General features: G+C 39.0%; 2 protein-coding genes across 8 annotated transcripts in view; one reads left to right on the top strand and one right to left on the bottom strand.

The window, feature by feature from the left end:
* LOC111251887 (atrial natriuretic peptide receptor 1-like) overlaps positions 1-26,055 on the top strand; it is a 149,357-nt gene that overhangs the window by 70,572 nt on the left and 52,730 nt on the right. Inside the window, exon 1 of one of the 4 annotated variants that reach the window (XM_086990052.1) lies at positions 8,174-8,267. The exons of the other annotated variants lie outside the window; for them this stretch is intronic. The gene's annotated coding sequence lies outside the window, so the exon portion shown is untranslated. Of the gene's footprint in view, positions 1-8,173; positions 8,268-26,055 lie in introns of those variants that run through there. 4 annotated transcript variants of the gene reach the window in all.
* LOC111251888 (uncharacterized) lies at positions 875-23,852 on the bottom strand. Of its 4 annotated transcripts, none has more exons than XR_015328287.1 (6): positions 23,274-23,852; positions 7,901-16,179; positions 5,259-5,441; positions 3,454-4,155; positions 2,052-3,218; positions 875-1,947 (listed from the first exon to the last, which is right to left on the bottom strand). XR_015328287.1 is itself a non-coding variant. In XM_022808984.2 (3 exons), exons 2-3 carry the CDS (start codon positions 7,622-7,624, stop codon positions 6,345-6,347), a joined length of 1,005 nt encoding a protein of 334 aa, XP_022664719.1. In that variant the 5' UTR covers positions 7,625-7,677; positions 7,901-8,085; the 3' UTR covers positions 5,741-6,344. The 4 variants fall into 4 exon arrangements, 1 of the variants encoding a protein (XP_022664719.1); XR_015328288.1 differs by having other exon boundaries at positions 2,192-3,218; XR_015328289.1 differs by having other exon boundaries at positions 3,191-3,218; positions 23,274-23,851.

Here is a 26,055-nt window from a genome sequence, read left to right as displayed (position 1 = left end):
AATTTAATTTCTCAAATATTGCATCTTGTGCCGGTTGAAAGTTAGGATGTTGACTATGCTAAGGATGGCAAAATTGAGAAATTTCGAGAGTCCCCACAGGAAAGTGTAGCGAGTGCCACGCATAGAACTTTAAAAAATTTACCGCAAAATATATATATATATATATATATATATATGTAATAAACTTTTTCCTCACAGTGAAAACGACCGAGCCACTCTCGGAAATTAAAATCAAGCCACAGCTAGACAGACCTGCGGTAAAAAAAGGCACCGTCTCCAATTGTTTGAAAATAGACACTAACATTAAGCTGGAACTGAGTAAAGACCAAAGTAGGAACTCTATTAGGTAAATACCTCAAGGGGCCTAGTCGGTTTGATGAAACTTTTTCCGTTCGTTTCAGGTCTTAACATTAGCAATGTTTATTTTATGCGAGCAAGAGCATTGTAAAATCACGGCTAGCTGCGACTTCCCTTTAAGTATTATATAAGTTAGTAATACGTCGAGCTATATATTAAAGTTATCCTAGATGAAATCATATTACTTTACTTCCCATGACATATTCTATATGCAATCTTGGAAGGAATTATAGGCTTTATTTGTAGGAACAGTAAACCAACCAGACATTATGCAGTTCTCAAAGCTTAAATAACATTTTTCTAACTGCAATGTTTCATGTCTTTTAAAATGTAATAAAATACTTGTGAAAAGACTCACTTTAATTCTGTTCATTGAAGTTAACTCAAATACCGATGCGCTTTACAGACACTCGCAATATATATGTTGCCTCATATAGAAATTTACACAGCCTAATTTGGGATAAAGTCAGCCCCCGAATTAATATCTAATATTATTTAATATAAGCATTATATATAATGCCTGTGTATTTATATCCATTTATTTTATTTTCCTGGTGTATTTACATAAACTTTGTGTAAATATGATTAAGTTAAGGTCTATTGCAATGCCATCTATTTGTTAATTTGCACTTTCACTGTTCTAATATAGAGGTGAAAGATCGGTCCTTATAGCAGGTCGCTTCTACAATATTCATAAGATACGGATTGCATATCCATAGACGAAGTTGTGTGGTAGAACGGGGTTTAGAATTAGCGCAGATGCAGTCGTCATCAAACGGTTCGTCTCGTTACCCGACATGTAAGCATATGGTAGAAGGTTTTTGATCTTTTTTCAACCAAACACCAGCACCGATTGGAAACGATGGGCCGTACATAGCGGCTACCGTTAAATCAATAAAATGCCAGAATACCGCTATGCCTTAGATTAAATCAATCGCCGATAGCCAAACCTACTCTTTTTGGGCCGGAAAAAAAGTAACACTTTTCCTCTGACTGAATTAAAGCCACGTTACCCGTTCATCTCCTACTCTAATGAATACAGTACTTTTTACTATCGTTTAGTCTAGTTAAGCAAAGAGTACATGTTGGTACTTGTGCGTCAAGTGCAGTCCTTAAACACTACTTCAGATATAATGAAGGTCGGCGAACTATTTGGTGGATTTTTGGCGCTTTTAGGCTGCCTTAGATAGGTTTTGTCCATCGAAAGGCCTATTTTCACAATTGTCCTCGAATGAATATCATATCATATGACTGTATGTCTCCAATTCTGTCAATCTACGTCGGTCCCTATCTTGACTGCATTTACAGACCGTCGTGTTGTAGAAAATCGCGGCATTTTAATCGTATCCGTTGCAACTGTGATACCTACTGACCATGAAGGAATGACAATGTGCTAGAAAGAAACTACTGAGCCAGAGAAATTTAATATCCAGAAGCAAAGTTAACGATGAAGTAGATAATGGTCACTCCTGTGAGCCGCGGCTCCAAGTTGAGCGCTTCAAATCTGTCTGTTCCTCCTCTATTCTGTCTTCTATGATGGCCGAGGACGTGCCTACTCCTTCTATTCAACTCGAAGATGTTCCATAATACCTGCGAGTAAATATTAGATGGTAAATCGTGTCAGACGGTAATATCATTCCAAAAATCTATTTAACGTTATCGGTTAGATAAGCAAAATTCGTTCAATGGATTACATTTTGAACGATGGCCTTGTCGGTTTCAATTTTTGTTAAATTTGTGTGACTATCCTTCAGTTGGCCGCACTTTAGTAATCAGAGCTGAGGGCTGCTTGAGTGGCTTCATTTTCGTAGACACACTCTCGTCTACCCGCTACCTTGTTTTCTGTCTTGGTGGTGCCGGCGTCGATCTTATTAACGTCCGCAAACCACGTGTGATACACAGCCGGCTCTAGACGCCGAAAGAGCTGGGATGCTATGCTGTCAATGAGCTCCGCTGTCGAAGACTAAGTCGAGTGGCAACAGTGGGAGTTCGAACGGCGACGACAGGAGCTCGGGTGGTAGACCTTTGATGAATCCCAGTGCTGATGCTAGGATACAAACTGAATAGACCTACTTTCTGTTCCAACATAAGATCAGGCCGTTACGCGGTTTACACTGAGCGTGCTACGGGACAACTACAAGTCGCACTTGGAAATTTCGCGCTTTTCACTGGTTGCCTTTAAAGTATCAAAACTTCCTCTCCTTCGTCTTTCTCTTCAGTTTCCCCAAAGACTCGCTAATTATAATCTGTAGGCAATGGGACTATTTGAGTTAGCTTGTAGTAACAACACAACATGCGGAATAGAGCAGTACACATAACTCTTGCTAAAACGGGTGATCTCTGCCAATCGCCTAATAAATTTTGACTAGACGCTTAGTACACATACAAACACCCAACTTTTATTAAATTGAAATGGATGAGTTACTGTTATTCACGATTAATTATAAACATAGACAGGCGGCACGCACCGAAGCATATAGGGTATATTGTTGTTATTAAATTGGTCGTTATATTCAATCAAAATACCTAAGGTAAACATGACTTTATAAATAGCTCATTCTGCAAATTACAAATATTTTTGTGGGTACTCCGCAAGGATAACCTACCAAGGAATTAATAGATAATCCGTACACAGAAAAGACTGAGTGCACAAGTAAAGAATGCATTTCAAGTCTGCCACATCCAATTAAGTTTGTTAGTTCTCAGTATCTGTAGTGGCAACTATTTGCGAGGGTTGTATTAAGGAACTGTGTCTCACAATGATGCAATACACTATAAAGTAATTTCGCGATTTCCTATAAATATATAGCACAATTGTGTTAAGATAGCTTACCAAAATGATGAAGCATCCACTGTCACAGCTGTTGAAAACAATAGTAATAATTATCATTATCACAACTGACGTAAAACAAAACTCCAATATTAACATTGATTGAGAACCTGCTGTTTTACAACTATAGAAGTCCGCCGACTTGACACTGGCGATAATCAAATATAAACAGAGCTTTTCATGCTTGTTATAAATAACAACATCCATAACGCAAACTACAAAATTAAAGTAAAGTATATTAGCAAACCTTAACTATCATCGTTTACCTGTTTGTTGCTTGCCCGACGAAGAATCGAGTTCAGTGAACAGGGTACAGCACATAACGAGTTACTTCAATCGAATTCAGTGCATCACTATGCTAGTTAGATGTAGATAAACTGACGGGCATGAAACCAACGTGCGTCCGATCAAGTGGGCCAAGCTCGCGTTATGTCGTATTACTATCTTTACTATGTGTAATATATCTAGACCAAATTAATCTTATACAACAACCACTGTATCGTCCAGTAAAATCGGATTGCAACCTATTTTATTATTGGCGGGAGAAGACGCCCACCACGAACTTTACATGATTAAAGAAGCGTATCATGCAAAGGAAACAAAAAGAGATACAACACTGTACAATCGGCTTAATTCTGTTTTATTATTTTGTATTCATCTTTTTAGGATTAGTTTCCTATTAGTGACATACAGCCACCACACACACAGCTGTTCGGCGTATGCTCACTAACCTCTCGCAGTGATTCAACTCTACCGATGGCAGCCTCCTTTCTTGCTTATTGAACTGATTTCAATTGCAGAGCCGAAAACTACTTTTCACATTTGCCTTCGCTGCTTTTGGGCCTTCCAGCTGCACGGGCAGCCTCCATATCCCACGTTCCCGTTTTCAGCCCCATGTAGATGTATCTCGATATAATCAAAATTGGCTGTTCTGTAAATTGTTGTTCTGATGGGACAAGATCTTTGTTCTAGAATAAATATTAAGTTACGCACACCACACATTACAATAGTCAAAGTGTTAGATCAGACGTGAATTGACGCTTAGCCTGACAAAAAAAGACATTTGAAACCAACCAGCAAACAAACGACGTTTTCATCTAATTGACAATATATTTAAAAAGTGTATAAATACATGAGCGCTGAATGGCTATAAAACCGGTAAATTTTTGTTTTATAATAATTTAAGACACGGTTTTATTGATTAAAGCTTAGCGCCACATCATTGCCCCTACGGCTAAAAATGTTGACCGTGTTTGACACCTTCACGGCATCTCCTTGTGTATAATAGGTCTCTTGAACTCTGTTTGACTAGCCGAGGCAATCAAAAAATGAGAATGTACCCACAAGAGCAATACCAAATAAAAATATCAACCGTTGATCTTTAAAATTGTTGTTGCGTGCTACCAACTGAGACTGTTCATTGTCTACGTATTTTTCTGAAAACATTCTAATGCAGCCGGGTCTTCGAGCGATAAGAGGGTCCGGCCACTTGCCTGGCCTTTTCTTTCATTGTTGAACCGTTCCACGCTTTAGTCTAATCCGGTTTAGAGGGAGTGGATGTAGCATGTGGTTAAGTTACAAGTAATATCCAGGAAATATAGCAGCAGCTAGCCAACCAGACAGAGCCGAGACAGACCTTCAATTATAGGGTTTTTAAGCTAACCTCTCCGTGCGTAATAAATCACACAACTAAAAAAAACAAGCCAACAAAAGCTTAAACCTATAAGTTAATTAATTACGTTAGATATTGCTGAGATTACCCAACTTATCGATTAAAAAGAAGACTGAACGACCACCTAAAAGCCACGATTGAACTTTACTTGGGTACAGGTAATGTATAGTGTAGAAAAGCACGGGACGAAATTAATTAATAGATATACTGTACAGAGCGAATAAAAGGCCTACTGGTAACTTACTTATAGAACTTAAATTAAAGCCAAAGTAGATTTACACTTGTGGACCAGTTTCGTACATGAATATGCTACGAAGCTGGTTCAAACTGGTGGCGAAACTATGAAGATTCAAATTCAGTCTATTAATATATATATTTACAAACAAGTATTGTCATTACCTGTTGTAATTTGAACCAACCATAATGCATCACAATAAGACCAGGAACTGAGACATACAATACAGGGTTAGTCGCTAGTTCTTTCAAGACTTTAAAGAAACCCATTTCCCTTTTTCCGGCGTTTTCTTGAGTTTGTTTTGAATATAACCAAATTCCTAAGGGCAGCTGCAAGTCCACCAGTTCCTGAGAAGTACCAGAAATAATAAGAACTTAGTTTATTATTTCTATTTATATCATCATTATTGTTATTAAAGGACTAAGAAATATATCCGACTTAACTTGGAGGCTACGTTATGAGTACAAAGATCTTTAAGTTACATACCTGAAACCAAATTACATACACAAGTTTCAATAGAAGTTGAAATTTTGTGGAGACTTATCGCTTGCTATTAATTCTAATAAATCACTGAGAAACGGTTGAGATTGCACTGATCATAATAACTTCTACACCTACATAACAAATTATATCCAAATGATTAAACTTATTTTCCATATATATATTATGTATGTACAGCACTGCCAAAGCGATTTTATTGAGAAAAATAGAACCAGTAGGAACAAAGGTGCGGGAGTTTTTATCGGTCTTATCATTAAAGTATGGTAACAGCATCTAGATATAGCTTAACTGTTTCACAATCCATTAACATAACACAATTTCTTTTAACTACCTGAGACCCACAGTTATAGCATACTACATCTAGATTTTTACTCTGTTTGTAAACCGAATAATTTTTTGCGATGTTTCTTAACATTGTCTAACAGCTAGTACGATTTCAAGTTAGCTATAAAGTGTACTTTCTGATCGCATTTCAGACATCGAAAAATAAAAATTTCGTGGAACTTTCGTTCTTTCCTCCTTGAGACACTAAAGCAAATATATAATTGAGTGCATACGTTTAACTATTGTGATTGGCCTTGCCATCTTTTTTTATTACAGGAGAAACTTAAGCTAACAAGTTTCACGAAAATAATTGGAAAGATTATCTTCAACTGGTTGCGGGGAAAGAATGAGTTTGAATTTAATGAATTCTATCATTCTATCTATTCCATCATTTTACAACTTATTCGATCAAAAACTGTACAGATTTATTTATTTACACTTGCTTGAGCTTTGTGCAAGGCTACCTTGCATAGTTTACGTATAGATCGATCATCGCCGGCGGCATAGAAACGACTTCTTTTCAAGGCAATACCATAGATTTTTTTAAGTGCGGTTTTAGTCATGGCTGATTTGCCTTTCATCAGTTGTTTTATATGGCTTCTGAGTTCTATAATTATAGGATGTTTTGATTGCTTCTCTTTAGTTACACAGGTATCTGATTTCTCGGCATTGCTCCCCTGCTGGCGTGCATCATCCGAAGTCTTTGCAATACCGCACGCTTGTTCCTTAATAGCAGTAGATCGTTGTCGCTTGCCGCTTTGGATTGTGGTTGAAGAGCTTGGTATATTGACTTGACTTTTTACATCGGTAGCGGTCTCGCTAGATCTTGCGTTTGCCGAACTGAGCTTAAGCTGTGACTTAGCCGAGAGTCCTGCTTTAAGCTGGACAAAGGTTGCCCTGTCTAACGGCACCCCTTCGTCAAAATGTTGCTTGGTAGCGCTATGTTTTACTATTTTGTGTTCAAGCTTCTCAAGAATTTCAATGCAAAATTGTCGAATTCGGGCAAGGCTTGCCAATAATGCAGAGATCCAATTTACCTTAAATATGGAAATATCAAGTTAGTGGTTATATTCCAACTGAATGATACCATTGAGTATTAAGTTTAATTCAAATACGTAGTTCGTGAAGACCAACTAAAAATACCAAAAAAGGAAGATCTGTACACGCTCTGCGATTAAGCCTCTATACCATACAACAACACCAAACTATACGAACTAAACCGCCTATAGAAAACATAAAGCACTTCAATAGAAGAAAAATGAGCAACTAACTAAAATTGATATTGTCGAGAAAGATAAAAGAAAAAACCAACCTGGTGCCCGATGCGTAGCCTTTGCAGGGCATATGCCGCTGCAATTTCAATCCGCTCGACGATCCAACGCAACAACAGCTTTACCTGAACGGGATCGTGATCCTCACATTTTGCCCCTGAGGTTCTTACAGCTTTAAGTTCAATCTTGTTACTCTTACTGGTATCAACCACACCGTCGGTAGAGCCATACAAAGGACTCAGTCGTAGCAGGCGCTTTAAACCCTTTCGAACATTCATCATATTCCAGACTTGCACTTCGGGCGGAAGCCGTTGACCAGCGCTTTTGCAGATTGACATAAATACTTTAACCTCTGGCCACAGCGGGGAGTGTGGCGACAAGAGCTCCCGCAACGACTGTCGGAGTATGACATTCGTGTATGACTCCAACTCCATCTCAAAAATGGCGAACCACACAATTGTACACAGAACCCGCTGCCTCTGTCACACTTAGAGTTAAAAATCGTCTTGATAAAAGCAGAGAACGTTCGAGATGATCCGCCTACTCGCAACGAATGCTGTTTGCGCTCACCTTTTGCACTTGGGGAGCACTACCGATCAGCATTGCTAATGAATTTCCTTTTCAACTAACGTGTAACTGCGTATAACGAAATGAATGAAAAGCCAATCACTGAGTTATCATATAGTAAAGGATTAAGACGATAAACTTACGTAAAAGCGGCAACGTATGGCAGCGCAGCAATCTAGGACACCTCGAAGTGCGAAAACTAACAGATAATGAGAACTCGTTCCGAACTCCAAAATGGCCCACAACGATGTGTGACCGTCTTTAAAACTGATGCAAAAACAACAACAAAAATATTGCCTTCGATAGTCAACGGATGGAAATCTTAGCAGTATTTGTTTATAGACCCAGGAAAGGGTCGCGAGCCGAAGGCTGTTCCGGGACACACGTAAGAAAAGAAAATCGTTTCTAAGATTTCTCGTGAGCAAGATTGGCCCGCGCCAACTAAAGGAGAACAGCCATATCTATCTCTGCGTGTGTGTATGTAAATCACGATCGTGCCCATCGAAAACTGTAAATATATTAACTGTTTTACATATAAAATATATTCACTATTATATATATATATATATATATACTACTGTTACCTATCGATCAACTAAGTACAAGATTTGTCTGTTATGGGTTATGCAGTATACCGATTTTTGTCATGTGTCTCTCAGTTATCAACAATTAGCGAGGTCGAGTGATATTGGTTAGTCATATCATTTTGACATAAAAACTCGCAGAGAATAGGTGCAAAATTCTCAAATAATTATATTATTTAATTTTTTAGTAGTTATTTGAATAGAAACGGAGTCTGCAAAGATCGACTGATTCTTTTGGTTCGATTTACATATACATGTATATATGTAGAAGAATCTGTGTGCTACGATGTTTACTGTCAATACGTTTTGAATGCACGAGTAGCGTGACGAGTTTTAATCGTCAATAGAAATGATCTTGTACAGCCATAAAAAACAGTAGCAAGCAAAGGTTAATGAAGTGGATTACTTGGGTAGATCGGATGGTGTTTTGCTGAAATAGATGAAGACTAAGTGAATTTTTAACCAACATTAACGAAGTTCTCTCACACTTAGAAGCATGCTGGCCGTCCCATCCAATATTACAAATCTGTACGGAATTCTAAGTTCAATGGGTTGACAAGGATACTTCAACAGGTCTTCAAATCGTGAGACATTTTTGCCCCCTGGTAATACTACTTCCGCTGAAATGCGAAACAGATCCAATCTTTGACTGATAAAGATTTTGTGATAAACAAAAGCATCACTTTCATTTCTTGACACACATTGTATATATGATATATGGTAGACTCAATACAATATTTTTGTATTTATTCAAATCACGTCCTCGGCATTTGGACACTGGGCCGCAATTTCTAATGCATATACCTTTCATTCAAAGGAATCATCTGACAAGCTATTTTTTATGCGCGGTATTTTACCAAAGGACGCCGTCTGCTTCATTAGGTATACCTGAACGGTCTGAATATTAAACTATTCAGAGTCACCATTCGATCGGCTAAAACTTTACTATCAATTCCACCTCAGTGTAAAGGTATAAGTCGTGCTCAGTGTTATCTCTTAACTTGTCGCATTATCCGCTCCTCTAGAGACCTTTTTATATGGTGTGGTTTGATTTATGGTAAACGTGGATGTCTGCGGAACCCGTGCGCGTAAAGATTCTATATTATATAAAATCATAGTTTACATTGGCTCTAAATGGGGACGAAAATGGCGGAGAATGATATTTTTTTGTCGCTTAATTTTTGTGGATTTTGATTTGGGCTTACTTCAGCGGAGCAGGACTAACATCTGATTTTAAGAAGTGATGCGGTCTAAGTTGTTATTAAGCATCTCTTTTGAGCATCTTGCCATGGCAATCATGAACGAAAAAATGTCAAGCAATGGTGGTTCAAAGGTGAGCGTTGGCAAACGAATATCACCATTGATCAGTGATCTGGAAGGTAAAGAATTATTATAAACGTTAAACGCCCTGCCGTTTCATAGGTCTGTTGGAGAAACCGTAGATGAATCAGGCAAAACCCACGTCGGTTTTATATCTTATCCCTATAAGAAGACTCCTTGTTGCTACATTTAAAAAGTTATATTCACGGATATATTCCTGAGGAGATAATAGCTGAGAATGTTATAATTCAAGAAAAATTGATACAAGACAATGAATGAATTTCGGGAAGAATAGAGAGTCGTGTAAATTCCTTACTCCTCTTATACACATATATATATATATATATATAATTGAATTCCCTGCAAGAGCAGTACAATTTGACGAAAACTACGTATGTTATCAGCAAAAAATATCACATTAGTGGAACAGCTATCGTTCAATTGCATCATCATGCATAGAAGTACAAGGACACGTTAGGTTCTTTGGACAAATAGTTTTATTATAGCATACGCCTGCAAATGTCGAACGTGAGCGGTTCGATAAAAAAAAAGAAGTTTATTTTTGCTCATTAATCAAGGTATGAATGGGACGCAAACTAGTTCCCCTAGAAATAGTTAGCTATCATACTTAGCCGGTATCTCTCGTGGCCACATTCGTCAAGGCCACATCGATGTATGAGTTACATCGCGAATCTGGTTAGTGGATTTCCTCCACCGTTGCTTAGCGTCGTCACTATCACTACCATTATTACTTGTACAACTTTGCTATCGGTATGATCGAAAACGATTTTCATGGTTTTCGTCATCTTCCTGTACTACAATGTAATATCACGTTCCACACCAAGTGCCGTTTTAGGTCTCGGCTGAAACCTGTCATTAACCACAATTTGTGGTGAAACTTTCCTGCGTCCTACATATAGCAGCTGTAAGCGTCTACTTCTACGGCATCTAATAAAAGGAGCCTTAGCAAAAGTCGGTTTTTATCAGTAGTCGGCGAATACCAGTCACCAACCAGCAGTCCGTAATAACAAGCGCTGCGGCAAACAAAACAACGGCAAAGCCAACGTGACTGAATCGAATCGGGCTTCTGATAGTTATCATGGCGCTTGACGCAGATAGCAAGCAAACCCGGCCGTATTTCTATTGTAATATGTGCGTTATTACTGTAATTGTGGTTTGTTGTTGTCATTGCCTTTGCTACCGCTGCTGTTACTGTTATCGGGTGTTCTAGCGGCGTCTGCCACAACGACAATCGCGCACGTGCGAAGACCTTTACTACTTTCTAAGAGCCGCAGAAGTTTCAGAGCCGATTATCGTAGTTACTTATCACAACTTACCGACCACGAGCAGCAGAACTAAGTTGCCACACGGCCATTAGGGCAGACTTTCTCGTACTAAGTTAGCGTTCGGGCGCTGAAGTTTTGGCTGTGATGTCTACAACACAAGAGTATCTAAATGGCCGGTAGCCAGTAGTAGTGCGTATAGTTCTATTGCAATTTCTGTCGCGATGTTTTTCATCTTATATTTTATGAAATGAACGAACTAATAAATTCAGTACATTTGTCGCACTTTATGTATTACTGGATATTTAGCATTTATAGCAAATAGTATTGGGTGCGGTTCATACAATTTCAGTAATAATCTACATATAAACAAATGATATTATAGAGCCAATAGTGCAGAGTAGACGATATACCTACTAATTAGTAAGCTGTAGCTCTTTGTAGTGCGTTCAGTGCCTCTGTACGGAATTGTAAATCGGACATTGAATAATAAAATTAAATTGGCCGTCCTATGGGTTTTTCAATTGCATGAAGATCATAACAGCAATGTATTGAAGGCGTAATCAAAAATCTACTCTAATCTATGTGCACTATATACCTGTACTTCCGATATATTGACTATGTGCTCATCGAATTGTCATCGGTAACTAGCTCTGCAAAGGTTCTTGAGTTTCCAAGTTTCAGTTATAACGATAGCCCTCCAGCAGGTACAATAAACACAACTAGATCGTATCCTACGACCGTTATAGCACGATTAAGTATATACAGATGTAATAGGTCGTCGAAAAAGCATTGACCGCTTTTTAAGCTAGATAGCTTCAAGGTTACAAATCCCAGATAATATTAGTCCTCCACGATCTCAGCGTCATTTGAAAGCTGCGGTTTGGCGGCGGTAGCTGTACTAAAATCGTTATTTATTCCCTTGAAAAAAAGCGAGTTAAATATTAATGTAACTTTTGCAAAAGTTTAGCAAATATCCATAAAATAATTGTGCCGCTAATATTCAAAATGCGTTATTGGAAGAAACGGCCCAAAAAACGTTTTCGTCCTCAAAGTTTCCACGTAAAAGACGCTTTTTGCAGTGCTTACCCAATTATGGAAAAAGTTGATGAATGATTATACAAAAGCAAGGTCGGCATGTGCGTAGGCATCATATCGCCAATGAACTGCACATCAAGCAATTTAAAGAAGTGGTTTCAAAAGAAGCTCGAAGTTTCACTGGCAGCACATTTAGTAAATCCTAAAGAAATGCAACGAGATTTCGTTTTTTTTTTTTCTCAAGCCCTTTATCTTTACCGCTGATTAACAGTGGATCAGATACGACAATAGTGTGCAAAAAATGTGCCGTTGGATTTAATCATCAATCAAAGCACACACTAATGCTGTGTGTCTGGTAGGATTGGAAGCGACTCGTGCGTTAAGAGTTGATGCCGTCCGGCAAAATAACTGATCAGAACCTGTACTAACATGATCATAAGAAGTCATTAAAAAAACTGACCAGAAAAGGACATACTCTCGAACCAGGGCAACGTCGCACCACGTATGCTTAGCGACCCGCCCAAAATTGGGACGCAGGTCTCGCACAGTCGTCAGACTGCAATCGATTTAGGTAGGAGTTGGCCTAGTTTGAGCGGAAAAATGCAACAGTAATCTGTCCCAATTGTTCGCCGAAAAACGATAAAAGTTCTACAGTGACGGGATGATGGTGTTATCAAGAAATTACTAGAAGGTCATTGATCAAGATGGCACACATCCAAATTAAGTTATTGCTTCAATTTTAATCAGTCAATACCTTTTCGACAAGCCAATATACTTCTTTCTGTTTCTCTAACCATCGCAATTGCCTGTAGCCTCATGGGCTGATCTAACCTCTCTTTGTTTCGTTATCACCGTTAGACATTACATCAAACTACTAGTTACCATCACGAAACGAAATGTGTTTATGCTCGGGCTCGAACTTGGAGCACAACGTGTTCCTGATAATAGCTGGCAAATACGTTTTCCATAAGCTACCACATAGACATACCCGATGTAGCTTGGCTCCCAACAACCATCAGCGTGAGTCAACTGAGCGGAGGAATGGATGAAAAGACGACAACAACGCGTACGCTATTAACAGGTTACGCCACAGGTCGGGCTAAATCCCGCATCATCCTTTTTAGGATTGTTGCCGAGGGATAGTCAAACTTCCCGCGGTTAGATACAGTGAAATGAAGTGTAAGGTGAAAAAGCAAGTCAGGATGCGAATTGTTCGTTGATCAGAGACCCCACGGCGACCGCAAGCGGTGATAAGCCGATAGCTGAATACGAAAAACGTAACGAAAATAAATTACCTTCTTTTGAGGATTATTGCTATCAGTACTATTTTAGTTTAAGACAACGATGGCGAGTGAAACTAGGCCACAAGCGATATCGCTCCGTCAATGTTATTGTTGCTACAGGATCTCATGCCATATTACACCCCATAATAATTATCATCGTTATTTTAGTCTAGCGCTTGGACTTATCGTTGCATCATACAGAGCCGCTAGTAACAACAACAAAAGTGAGTACAGCTACACATATTGTAATAGTGTTAAAATTGTTTCAATAAGCAAATCTTACAGCATTTTCTCAATCAGTCAATTCAAATAGGGAAGTAGAGGCTAGTCTGTTTCCATACGCGACATTTTATTCGGAATTGGAAAGAAAATAAACTGCACAATGTCTTGTTACTATTGTATTAAAAATTAGTCATTCGCGATACGTATGTTGTATTTTTCTTTGTCCAGAGATACTACCTGAGAAGATTCAAATATTTTTTAGGCAACAAAGTCGTACGCTGGCAGAGACACAGGAAGTTTAACTGGTTCAAACTACGATTCAGGCAACATATACCAGCCAACGGAGTACTACATAAACAAATGCAAAAATGCTATCTACTAGTGACAGAGAGGCCGCTACCTTTAACCTGTAATAGAGTATTTCTGTGGTAAACGAAAACTTCCAAAACGGTATGCAAGTTATGCGAGCAGGGTAATACATGTCCTACCCTACTGATGTAGTTTTTCGACTCTCGAAACACATTTTACTCTACGAATAGATTTTACTCTTGTAGCTCGCACTATTAGCGTCCACTCTAAGTGTTCTAGTACGTTTTTAGAAACGAACAGTTCTCTAACAAAGGGCATACGCAGATCACTAATAGCTATTCGATTTCAGCTTTGGTCGAATTTTATGAAAGTTAACGGGGGTAAATGATGAAGTTGCCTAGCGCATCAGAATAATAACCTGTGTACATTGATAATTTCTTACAGACACATCTTACAGGCCCATACAATATAAAATAGGTCTGTTGTTATTGAACCTGCGTAATCGGCAATGCTTACACAAAGGAATATTTTAACGTATGTCGATAGTGGCTTATGTGATTATTTTCAGTCATAACGTGTGTGTGTGTGTGTGTTATGAAAGCAAGTCTTGCTGCAACAAATTGTAGCAGCACAGAGGTCTTCAATTTAGATTTGAATAGGGTATCGATAAGAGCAGCTAATCTCATTGTGTAATAACCTAGATATCCAATCAAATAATACGCGACAGCCGATTCTTCTATACAAGTTCTATACTAACTAGTACGGGTCAGGGAAGTCAATCGCTACTATGCAGCAAAAATAGCAAGCTAACAACATTTCGCAGGTTATTTAGTAACGAAGGAAATCAACCCGTTAACTACAGATGTCTACTTCATTGTGAGCTTTCCGTTGTATTGCACTTTTATGCTATGAGCTCATATTCTTCGTTTCTGTAACTTAATTCTATATTATTTCTGTTGAATCAGCGACATGTCTAACGTTATAATTAACATCAGTTCCACGGCTCGTATCGTTTGCCAGTCAACTTTTGGCCTATGATTAAATCTTTTTAAACTCTACATAAAAGACTATGTGACGTAGCCCAACAAACTTATGTTGCTCTATGATGTGTTAGCTCGAATGAATTTTCCCGTTTCTACGTTTATTTCTAAATCTTTTCACAGAACTACACACCGTTGATGAATATCTACCATGCACATTTCACTACCGCCTTTCTCATCCTAACTGTTTCATGTTTTCCAAGATGCGCCATTTATATTTAAATTCCATTTGCTTGAATATGTGTACGCAGTTACTTCTAAAGTTCATAATGTAGCACACTAACGCTTGTATCGCGTAAAACGTGTCGCACAATCACGAAGACGTGATTCCTCTCCATGACCAGGCTATTCCATATACTAAGACGCATCTAGGACTTCAACTTAATATCTTTGAGTCTCTTGCCTCGATTCAGATACGCTGTTGTGTAGTTTCCAAAAGAAAATGTCAAAGGCAATCCTTCCAACGCATTGATTACAATTAAATTTCTAGGTCTTGACGCCTGCGTCGATTAAGCGCAGTTTCTCTTCCGATTGCTTCATTGATAAGTGAAAGTGTTCTAGTGCCGTTAGAAGGCTTCTTTAAAAGTTAAAACAGACTTCCCAGGCAGCAAGTGACATTCTCAAACTGATAATTGCTAAATGTTTTTGTCCGTTCTGTGTGAGATTAGGATTGTTATTCGCGTATGTACATGCAAGCCATTATACACATTAGTTGCTATTTTATGGTTGTTCAATGTTGGATTACGGTGTTCCCGTACATCACAATAGCGAAATTCAGGACATAGCTTCTTAATATACATTCACTAAATGTTTCTAAATGTAAAATATCTGTTTCTTTTGAAAAAAAAAGTGCCGTAGTCGCAGACGAGTATTGAGATTTGGCAAACTGAACTATGCACATACATAATGATCAATAGACGAAAAATGAAACAGCAGACTCAGTGAGTGACACGTCATAAATCTATTAAAATGTTCCTTTTTACAAAATAATTCTATAATATTAAGAAAATATTTATGTGATTGTCACGACATTGACTGAGCGCCGTACGCTAAAGACACACACAGATATATATATATAGTATCTCCGTTACCCGTAGACGTGCCGGACGTCTTCACAACGTCATGTTTCACTCTTGTTGTTGCTAGTTCTATTACTGCCGCTGCTGCAATTGATTTCCTTATAGTTGAGTGCTTTTGTTGGCGAACTTGTCGAGTTTAAGCCGTTTGTTTTCATGTTTTACAAAACAGTAAAACGCTATGGCGGCCCATATTCCGACGACGATGACCATGATGAGAATGCCAAGAAGGGCAAGGCGCGCCTCGAACGATTCGAAGTCGATTGGCTGACAAAGCGGGAGATGCCAGAAATCACGACCGGTAACGGGTCAGAAATGAAACGAGAAATGAAAACGCTTATGTTCATTATCACCTTAATTAGCTATAGATGGAAAGTTATTAGACGGTATCTACCCACTACTGTGAGTCCAAGTCTTGGTATTATAATTATCAAAGTAAATATTCTACCGATGCCACACATGGACATTCGACAACCCATAGATCCTATTAATCCATCATGTTGATGCATGAAATTTATATTGGTTTCGAGCGATTGGCAAAAAGTTTTATTGTAACGGAGTACACCATAGATGTAGCTGTAGTGTTTTTGCTATGAGGTCCTCGTTTATATGCAATCGACCCGTCTTGCTCTCATACTGCTGCCGTGACATGTCCGTTTAGAGGCTCGCAGTATCCCCAGCAAGTGGCACACGATAGATAAGAAGCAGTTATACTGCCATTACGCACGTTTTATTCACATTTCTTTTTGCACTACTTTTCTCCAGGGTAGGTAAAATCGGTTGTACTGAACCTTCCTTTGGGCAGACTAATGTAACGCTATCGGGAAGACCAGGCTAAAGGAGCACGATAGGTTGATGCCTATTATTGATTTAGCTGTTCTTTGCGTTGCTTCCCGCATTATACGCTAGCCATCTACGGATGTTTGTTTTAGCACATCTATTCCTCTTTGCGCCCAAATTCGACAATACTGTTCCGTAATTTCTCCTTCAGAGGTCTACGCGACGTGAAAATTCAATCTCCATCGTCTAATTAGACCCCTAAATTCAAAATAGGGTCGTAGTTTTCTACTTAGATACAGCAAAATTCTCGTACTTGTTGCAGTTGCTTTATGACAAGGCATAACGATATTTACGATGATCCTCTGGACTTTGACCGTCCATTCGAGTCAAGCCATTTCAAAAAGCTATGTCTACTAGCGGTGGCCAGCCAAATATGTTCTCTCATTATGCACACCTCTTAGATGTACAGAAAAATATACTTTTATGTGAAGTATCGTTAAACTGCCGTTCTTCAATCAATCAGCTCACTTGCGGACATATCTAATCTTCGGGGCAATCCTCCAATTTACTTAATTAATAACGTTCAAACGTCTTGGACACTTCCTAGCTCATGAAGGATCACCGTCGATCACCAATTGCAGAAAAGCATTCGGTTCACTTCAACAACTCCAGGTTGTTCACTTATCGATAAATAAGGACTTTTTTATTCGGCCAAAGGCTTGCTTTTACAATCGCTAGCTTAACCCATACGTTTACAAAGGTTGCCGTCCTTCATATTTTTGTAAAAGATCTAGATTTTTTTTTTAATATATACCTTAATTAAACAATTAGTAATATTAAATAGTAATAAAAATGATAATTACAATAGTATTTTCTTTCGTCACTACCGTAAATACGACAATACTCTGCTAGGATGCTATTATGCATATCCAGATAATGAGTAGCATATCATTTGGTATAGACGCATAATTTTGCCATTAGGCTTTCTATCTAGCCTAATCTATTTAACAGTGGAATATTTACTGCATACTGCCATCTCGTATTTGTATGTTGTGTAACGTTCTCCGAGTTTCGCTTCCTCTCAATCGAGTTCTCATACCTGAGTATGCGTAATATGCACGCAATGGGTTCCCAAGGGAGTCGTTGCGTGCCTAGAGAGAAACATATCTTATTCACGTTTGAGCTTCTCTATGTACATTTTAGCCATTTACTGCAGCAAACAAATAGGCATAAAAGATACGCTGTGCTGTTACTTCCATATCATTGTATATACCATACGTGGTCGCAAAAAAACAAGGCGTAAATTGATATGCATCGTTAGGACCAGGGGAAACGTGTAGAATTGGCTGTTAAAATGCGTGCGAAGTTCAGGTACGCAGTTCAGCGGTGCTTCAATTAACCTCTTATACCTTTGAAAATAAATTATGGTTCGTTTCGCACCAAATCCTCCACCATCTATATCACAAACCTAGTATCGTTACGGAGTCCGCCAATAGCATATGTGACCCTACAATCTTCACGGTTTTAATAATTTACATACGATAGTATAGTCAGCTATGAAATCTCTTTATGTAATGTTATTACCTAGAATATCTGCCCTTAGCTTTTAAGAGACCTTAATGTCTCGTTCGGTTTCGACTATTTGCACGGGCACGCGGCCGGTAACTGTTCAACTTGTAACTCCGGTTGTTGTTGTTGTTGATGATGATTTGAAGGAACAGTAACGTTCGTAAATATAGCCACATAATCCATAGGCGTCAACGAAGGTTATTTCAATTCAAAACTCTGTTCCAGCCTAAATGCCTTATTGAAACACCCAAAGCTTTTTAAGGCATGATGTGAGAATCGCTGAATGGAATGTCAGCGCGAGTAGTATAATTGATATTACTTGGACAATACCGTCATAGTAATAGTAGTGATAGGAACTGTAGCAAGTAGTGAGGACACGCAGAGTTCATGTTGCAATCAATTCGGGTAAATTCCGCCCTCGGCCTGCATGCAGGGGACGAAAGCTGTTCTTAGATGAACTATATTTGTACTAAGGTACAAGTAAGCAGCCTAGGCACCAAGAACATGGATTGTATATCGAGATTCTAAAAACTATAGATAGAACCATGTAGTAATTCCATTCGGGTAAACATTTTCTGCCGGTCAATCGTAGATTACGGCGTCTATCTGCCGAAGATATTAGCTATGATATACATTGTAACTAGGAATTCCCTATACTTGATGGATTTTCAACAAAACGGTATCATAATCAGTGGCAAACTTCTGAGCCGCTGCTTCAAATGGCAATGTCGTATATGAAAGACGTTATTATTGTTATTTGAATTTCAAATCAGCGTCAGTTTCTCGATAAACAAACGAGATAAAACATGTGTCGTCTGTGTGATAAAAAAATATGTGGCTGTTAATACTACCGACTACCTAAACACAGAAATTTACAAGCGCCCCGAACAAAGCAGACACTTTTCATATATGTACATTGTAGAATAGAGACTATGTTGTGTTCTTTCTAGCGTAAAACATTCACGTATATAAGGGTAAACAGTGTGTTTCCATTTGTCATTTTAGTATAAATATCATCATGCACATATACTTCCCATAGCGTGTGCTTTTATGAATAGATCTGCCAATTTTTATGGAATTTGCCTAACTCCGCTGAAGATACTGTTCAGATCGTTTTTGCGGCATCTAAAGCTTGAGTGCCTTAGGTTGTGGTTCCGCAGGTCCTCTCAAAGCTCAAGTACTAGTATTAGCGAATGCAGACCGCTTCCCTCTTACTTGAATAGATGGGGCGTTCTTGCCAGGAGTTTTCTGTGCAGTCGATTTGATGGATGATTTAAAAAAATAGCGACTGATGGATTTCTATTAACGAGAGTAGAGAAGACTTTGACGGCGCTTAATGCGAAGTACACGTGCTACACTAAATCAGAGTATGTTACTGGTTGCATAAATAATCACTATATGGCTACAGATCATCTCCTTGGAGTTTTCCTGAATTTTCACGCGCCATTGGAAGTAGGCGATTTTGCGCCAATACGCTCAAGACAATGACGTTCTGATTCTCTAATTGTCGCTGCTTCGAAATTCGCGGATAGGCTGTCCATACGTTTTTCAGTAGCCCGAATGGAAATTTTGTAGAAATGCATGGACGCATTTTTCGAAATTATCTTGAAAGATCTATGATGATGAACCGCAATTAGAATATTGAAATACGTATGTTTAGATTTTTTTTTATACAAGAACGCTGTCTACTCCGTTCTCCATTTATATATTCAGAATATATATATATCCAGAATGTATATATATTAGTCATTCTTGAAATCATCCTACTAAATATTGTTTCTTGCTTGAGATATTTGAGCCTCTACGTTTCTTCACTCGCTACGCTTAAGCCTGTCAACATGTCAATTGTTTGATATGAATAATCCAAACGGTGTATCTACAATTAACTATGATGGGAGTAAGCAAATGGCGAATTCGTTAGCTGATAATCTTATCACACGATAGAACCCTTTCGAATATGTAAATGTCCATTATATGAATTAATATCACGTCCTCACAGTTCATCCATAGACATGTGGATCCGCGCTCTTTTGTGAAGTAATACCCACACGATCATTGAATGCTGCTTAAGCTACCGAACTGCCCAAAGACAAAACTGACTACTAACGATTAATTGAATTACCACAGCATCCATTAACTTCGGGTAATATGTCCCATGGCTAGGCCAAATGACCCCCAAAATATAATAATCAAGTTAAGGTACTAAGACCATGGTGTAAGTGGCAGTGTGTAGAATCAATGCTCATTCCAGGAGGCCCATCTTGTTAAACTAAACATCTTCCTGAGCTACGTTCAACCCGAACGAGGCTACCACCCTGTTCCCACCCGTTCGCAGACCCAGCGTCAACGCTTAAGCGCCATTTCAATGGGCATAGTTTGCTAGTCGTTGAAACTGTATGAAGGGTACGGGAAAGCGATGGCTTCAAATTCTGCATTTGCGCATTTACGTTATCTGCAGACGAGGGATTTACAACCGAAAATCAGCATCACCATCATGGTCGTCATCATCATTTTAATTTTGTTATTATAAGCATTAACATTACTCTGTTACAGTTAAGCCATGCAGATACGGTCAAGGCTACGCCATATCGTTGCAGACATTGGCAATTTTCGCTGATAGGTATATACAGCAGTCATGATCAGTGCTGATGATGCCAGCAAATATTAACAGCATCGAAGTCGTGCTATTGCTCTTATTGTGAAGGTCCGTCTAGGTGCAGGGCGCGCACAACGGGCTGGATATGTGCGCCCTTCGTCGCTGGCTTACTGCTTCTGCCGCTTAATGGACCATGCCATTTCTTCTTCACATACACAAAACTGTCCTTCGCTATAATGCAAGCGTATGTAATGCCAGTGCGAGGACATAATACGACATGTCCTTCGATAGTTCTTATCGCTTATCATTGCTTTACTACCATCTCATAATGGTCTTTTTTCTCTCATAATGATGGCGCTATTGACGTTTGCCTTTCGATAAAACTGTTGTTTCTGTTTCAGTTAATCGTAACTACATCGAACAAAGCGTAACCGTGTATGTATATCGAATTGGTTGAAGATGATTTTTCCAATGCATACATGTAGTTAGGTGTCGAAAAAAAAGTAAAAATACTGGTGATTTGTTGTTTTTTTGACGCTTACGCCGTTTTTGGATGAAATATTGTTATCGGTACCCACGCTGGGCGGGAATATCTATTTTGCAGTTGCAGTCATTCGCTGAGTTCAACGATGTTTGGCCGAACCATTTTTTCAAAAGTCAAATATTGTTGACCCTTCCTCTTTGCTAGACAAGAACAATCTGCACTGAGTTCAAAGGGCTGTTTCTCAGAACTTTCTATTTTGGCTTGCCCACTTAAAGGTGTTTACGAATAAATCGTTGTTACAAGTAATCGCAGTCGAAGTGCCGAAGCAGATGACCATGCGAACTTCAAGGTGGCTTCACTATAAATGGTCGTGGTACCTTTTACTGCTTTACTTCTTTTTAATTTTAGCAAAGATACATTGATTCCACAAAGCTACCGCCAGGTAGCGAATATACGATAAATAGGAGATCTCGAAAGCCGGACCTGCTGATTCTGACGCAAGCTTTTGTCTGCGCAGGTTCTCCACGCGCACTAACACTAAATATATGCGACCTAGAACACGTCGTTGAACATCTCAGCCTGGTTAGCATTAAAATGTATGTGCATTATCAAAGTGAATTTGACTAAAAAAAGCTAGGCTGCATACCAATGCATATCGCTTTCTTATAGGAGCTCACATTAGTACCGCCAACATCTGTCGAGCTATTGACTTTGTTCGATCCGCTTTAATGATACGTCTATATAGAGCTCAAGAGTTGGTTTTAGCGGGAAATTCAAATTCAGGTCAGACGAGGATTTGACCATTATTTATTCGTGAAGAAACATGGAAAGAGAATCTGTTAAGTACAGACTTTTGCAAACATTATACCTTTGAAACTTTGATCTATCCCAATTATCGCTAATTTATAATTTTGCAACCCAAAAGTCTACATCGTTATTGTTCGCAACGACTGTAATATTTATAACGACAGTCGTGGACACGTCGTATAGCATTATTTTCAAATGGGCTTTTCTGATAAGAATTACGTTCCTAGGGCTTTGTAAGCGCCCCGTAAATAGGAAGCGGTAAGAAGAACATAACAGACGATCCTAAAATACGCTTAAGTGCATGTACTATGAAAAATTAATTGAAGGGAACGATAACGAAAAAACAGGTTTTGTTTTATTTCAAGCTTTTTCCGGACAATACGAAATCTGCTAAATTAACCGGATAATTGCTTTTACTATTTCCTAGCAAACTAAGAATAGTCTGGGAGGATCAGAGCTAAGAGGCGCATTTACATTTGTTATTCGAATGCTTGCCACGGAAGAATAATTGTTACGATTGCAAACAATGTTTTGGAAAAAAAAACAAACATGTTGCAGATACTTTTTCAGCTCTCTTAAGCAAACGTTTTTTTCCGGCATTTCGCTAACAAACGCATTACCACTTACCACCATTACTTTAGACTTCGCTTCATCATGCTACTAGATCTTCCTATCATATCATAACTGAACAGAGCGGGCGCAGCGGTCGTGTGGCAATACATTACATTCATTAGTTAAGATTGCACCGTACGTGCAGTATGAAGGTAGACCTTGTACGCTTGTGCACATTAAGGTCTTTGGCCGTCGGCTAATTATTACCGGCATCATCTACGCCGTTCTGTCGATATTTGTTCCAAATAATACTCGAAGGTTTCCACAGAAATATGTCCGGGGAGTCCTTCTGCTTAAATTTATTCAGCTAGAAAATAGTTACAAAAACGTATCAATATGTGAACATTATTATCACCTTCGACACGCCAGGGGTCCCGCATATACATTCTAGACATGGATGCATGTAGGTTGTTCATTTATGCTAAGAAGGTCCGTCCGGCCGAATGATCATCTACTTCAGACGCCTGTTGAATAATGGTAACGATAGCATTTTCAGTCAGAGCCTTCACTTACCGGATGGTTTTGTTGTGCTTCACGATGCATAATGACAGAATCGGTGCTCAAGGGAAAAAGTCACTTAAATTTGAGTTCACAACGACAACTAAATGCTTTATCAAGCCGGCTATTCTGTCGAGCGATCTGAGCTGATAACGGACAGCATAACCTATATAAACGGTACTGTCCATGCGCCACGGCGAGCCATGCTGTTCACAGTATCCTGTTGTATTATAAACGCGATGTGTGTTGCCGTCGACGGAAGACGCTGAAGTCGAAGTCTTCTGCTGCGCTCGAGGTTCACAGTCAGCAGGAGTTTAAAGTCAACGATACGATTCACTTCAATCAGTAACCTGCAATCACTGGACAAATTTAGAGCGACGTTACTGCAAAATAGAGAAAATAGCAAAACACAGTGAACTATTGCAGGCAGACGTGCCAGTTCTCGTTATCTCAGAAAAAATCAGTTGTCACAAATGTTGTTAATTCGTTTGTGCTGTCTACGATCTGGAGAAAACAGCTCTGGCGGAAGGCAATGGAACTATATTGAACGCGTTCTATGTTTGCCTATCGGTGTACACGCATATGACAAACACAAGGCCCTCTCTGGATGCACTATCGTACGAGTGCTGTTGAAGCTTACCAACATCCTTACCTAGATAGCAAAACACTTGAAATCATCCCATATGGTTGACTAGTTAAAGTTCATTGGTCGCCGAACTAACAGTTTGTGGCCCTTTTACATTGTCATTTAGAACAGTCATCTCAACGATTCTTCAACAGAGCATTGTCTGCCATTGTGAAAACGTTATTGCTTCACTTCTGCGCACTGAAGGTGTTCGCCTTCAGTTCTGTACAAACAATTCTGTATATTGTGTTCAGTTCCACTTGAAAAACAAGCATACATTTGAGTGTTTAAGCAAAGCGTCATGAGATACATAAACCAGAAATCTGGCACTATTTTCTAAAGAAAAACACTCAATGGCCATGAAAGCCGAACAAAACATGTAAGGATATTCGCACTAGGATTATACAATACTATTTGCTTTTCATATTTGCCCTAGTAACGCGATGCTTGGATCTCACCGGCGGATAATGTACAAGTGTTCAAAGTGGCCATCTGAGCTGCAAGACTAATCTACCGCTAAAAAGAGACAAAATCTAGCCAATCAGTGTAATTATTAAGGCTATGTTGATTATACTATTTACTATCCTTTTCTAGATTGAAGGATAACACTGGCTTCTGCTAGATATATAGCCATGTTAGTGTCGTTGTATCGTCAACATACGACACGTCATGCCTTTCTTTACCAACCTATCCAGCTGTCTAGCTGTTCTTGCCAAAGGAACTCGATGCGATGCAGGATGCATAGTGACTGCAATCTACATAGCTAGATATCTATTGAAAAGCATCGTATACGAGAACTGTCGGCGTACGGTATAGATTGGCCTAAGGTTTTAACTGCTACTTCTATAGGTCAAGATAGGACGTAGTTGACGCTACTGCTGTGACCATTTCTATTTCGAGTATATGTTTTATGTCATTGGTACCATGCATGCTAATATTGGTCTTGCTGGACATCGCTTTATTATTACATAGATCAGCCAATAGACCAGGTAGATGTACGGAATCGTCTGTCACGACTTGTAGCCTGGTCGGAAAGGGCACAGCTACTACTGTATAGCTCTAGTCACTAATTACATCACGCAACGTCGGCCTGAATACGCGAAGGATATTGCCAAAAAACGCGGAAAGCCAATCGTACCTATACGTTTGCAAGAAGCAGTTGTTTCGCTTACGCTTGCGAACTCTTCTCTACCTATCGCGATGTATCCAGCATAATTCCAGCGTAACCGAGGCCCAAAAGCGGCTCCGTTGGTTGGCTTTTCAAATTAAACGATACGAAACCATTCGCGTAACAATGGGCCGATTTAAATGATGTGACAGTAGACGTTGCTACATATACCGACGCCGCGGAAAATTGCTGCTATTGTATTTATTACTACACACTAGGGCACTGGTAACACTAGGGCAATGTAGCTATTATAGTGAAACGTAATAGCGTGCACTACCGTCGCCGTCAACGCTTTAATCCATTCGCGTAACAGAGGAACGCTGAATCACTTCACTAAAGCCATCGTACATCAGCATAAGTCTATAAAAAGGAACGTAAACGTTTTACGGAAACTATTCAAAACTTTGACTGCGGACTGCAAAAATGAATTGTGGGGGATCGCTGTATATCAAGCTAGCCTAATATCGTAAAGTTACCTTAACTGAACGTTTTTACCGTAGCGAGACTTGCAAAGCCACAACGAGCAATGCGCGATCTACCAATGCCGATACGTATAAAAAATCCATTCATTTAAAAAGCTTTTTGTGCGTGAAATCTGTAACGGATTTTTGTTTGTGTCGTCGCGCACTTCTAACGTTTAACAAATACGAAATGTGGATGATTCATACTCGCTCTAACGTTAAAGGTATAAGAACTACACAATATGTAAAAAACCAATAGTTCGATATTTACTTTTCTCTATTCGATCACATGTTATCCTACCCTTCTGTCATATTTTTGTGTCTTTGGGTTTATTTAACTTAAAGCAATAGACGAAATTAATTGTTCAAGGATCATTAGACAGAATGCTGACGCCAGTTAGAAGACTGGTAAGAGAAAATAACCAATTTAGCTACTCGAACGCTTAACGTCACCGGCATGGCACGATTGGAAAGAGTGACAGGTGTACCCCTTTAAAAATATGAATACATTTTAATAATTAGCATTTAATAATAATTGGCATA

The sequence above is a fragment of the Varroa destructor genome, unplaced genomic scaffold (assembly GCF_002443255.2).
Source record: "Varroa destructor unplaced genomic scaffold, Vdes_3.0 BEIS01000005.1, whole genome shotgun sequence".
Lineage (NCBI taxonomy): Eukaryota > Metazoa > Arthropoda > Arachnida > Mesostigmata > Varroidae > Varroa > Varroa destructor.
The sequence above is the reverse complement of the archived record's forward strand: the minus strand, read 5'-3'. Positions and strand labels throughout refer to the sequence as shown.

Bases quoted from the DNA above. Each gene is read 5' to 3' on its own strand.
- LOC111251888 (XM_022808984.2), bottom strand. From the start codon at position 7,624: ATGGAGTTGGAGTCATACACGAATGTCATACTCCGACAGTCGTTGCGG. The intron at 6,957-7,231 runs GTTGGTTTTTTC...TCCATATTTAAG, and splicing joins GGCTACGCATCGGGCACCAG to GTAAATTGGATCTCTGCATT.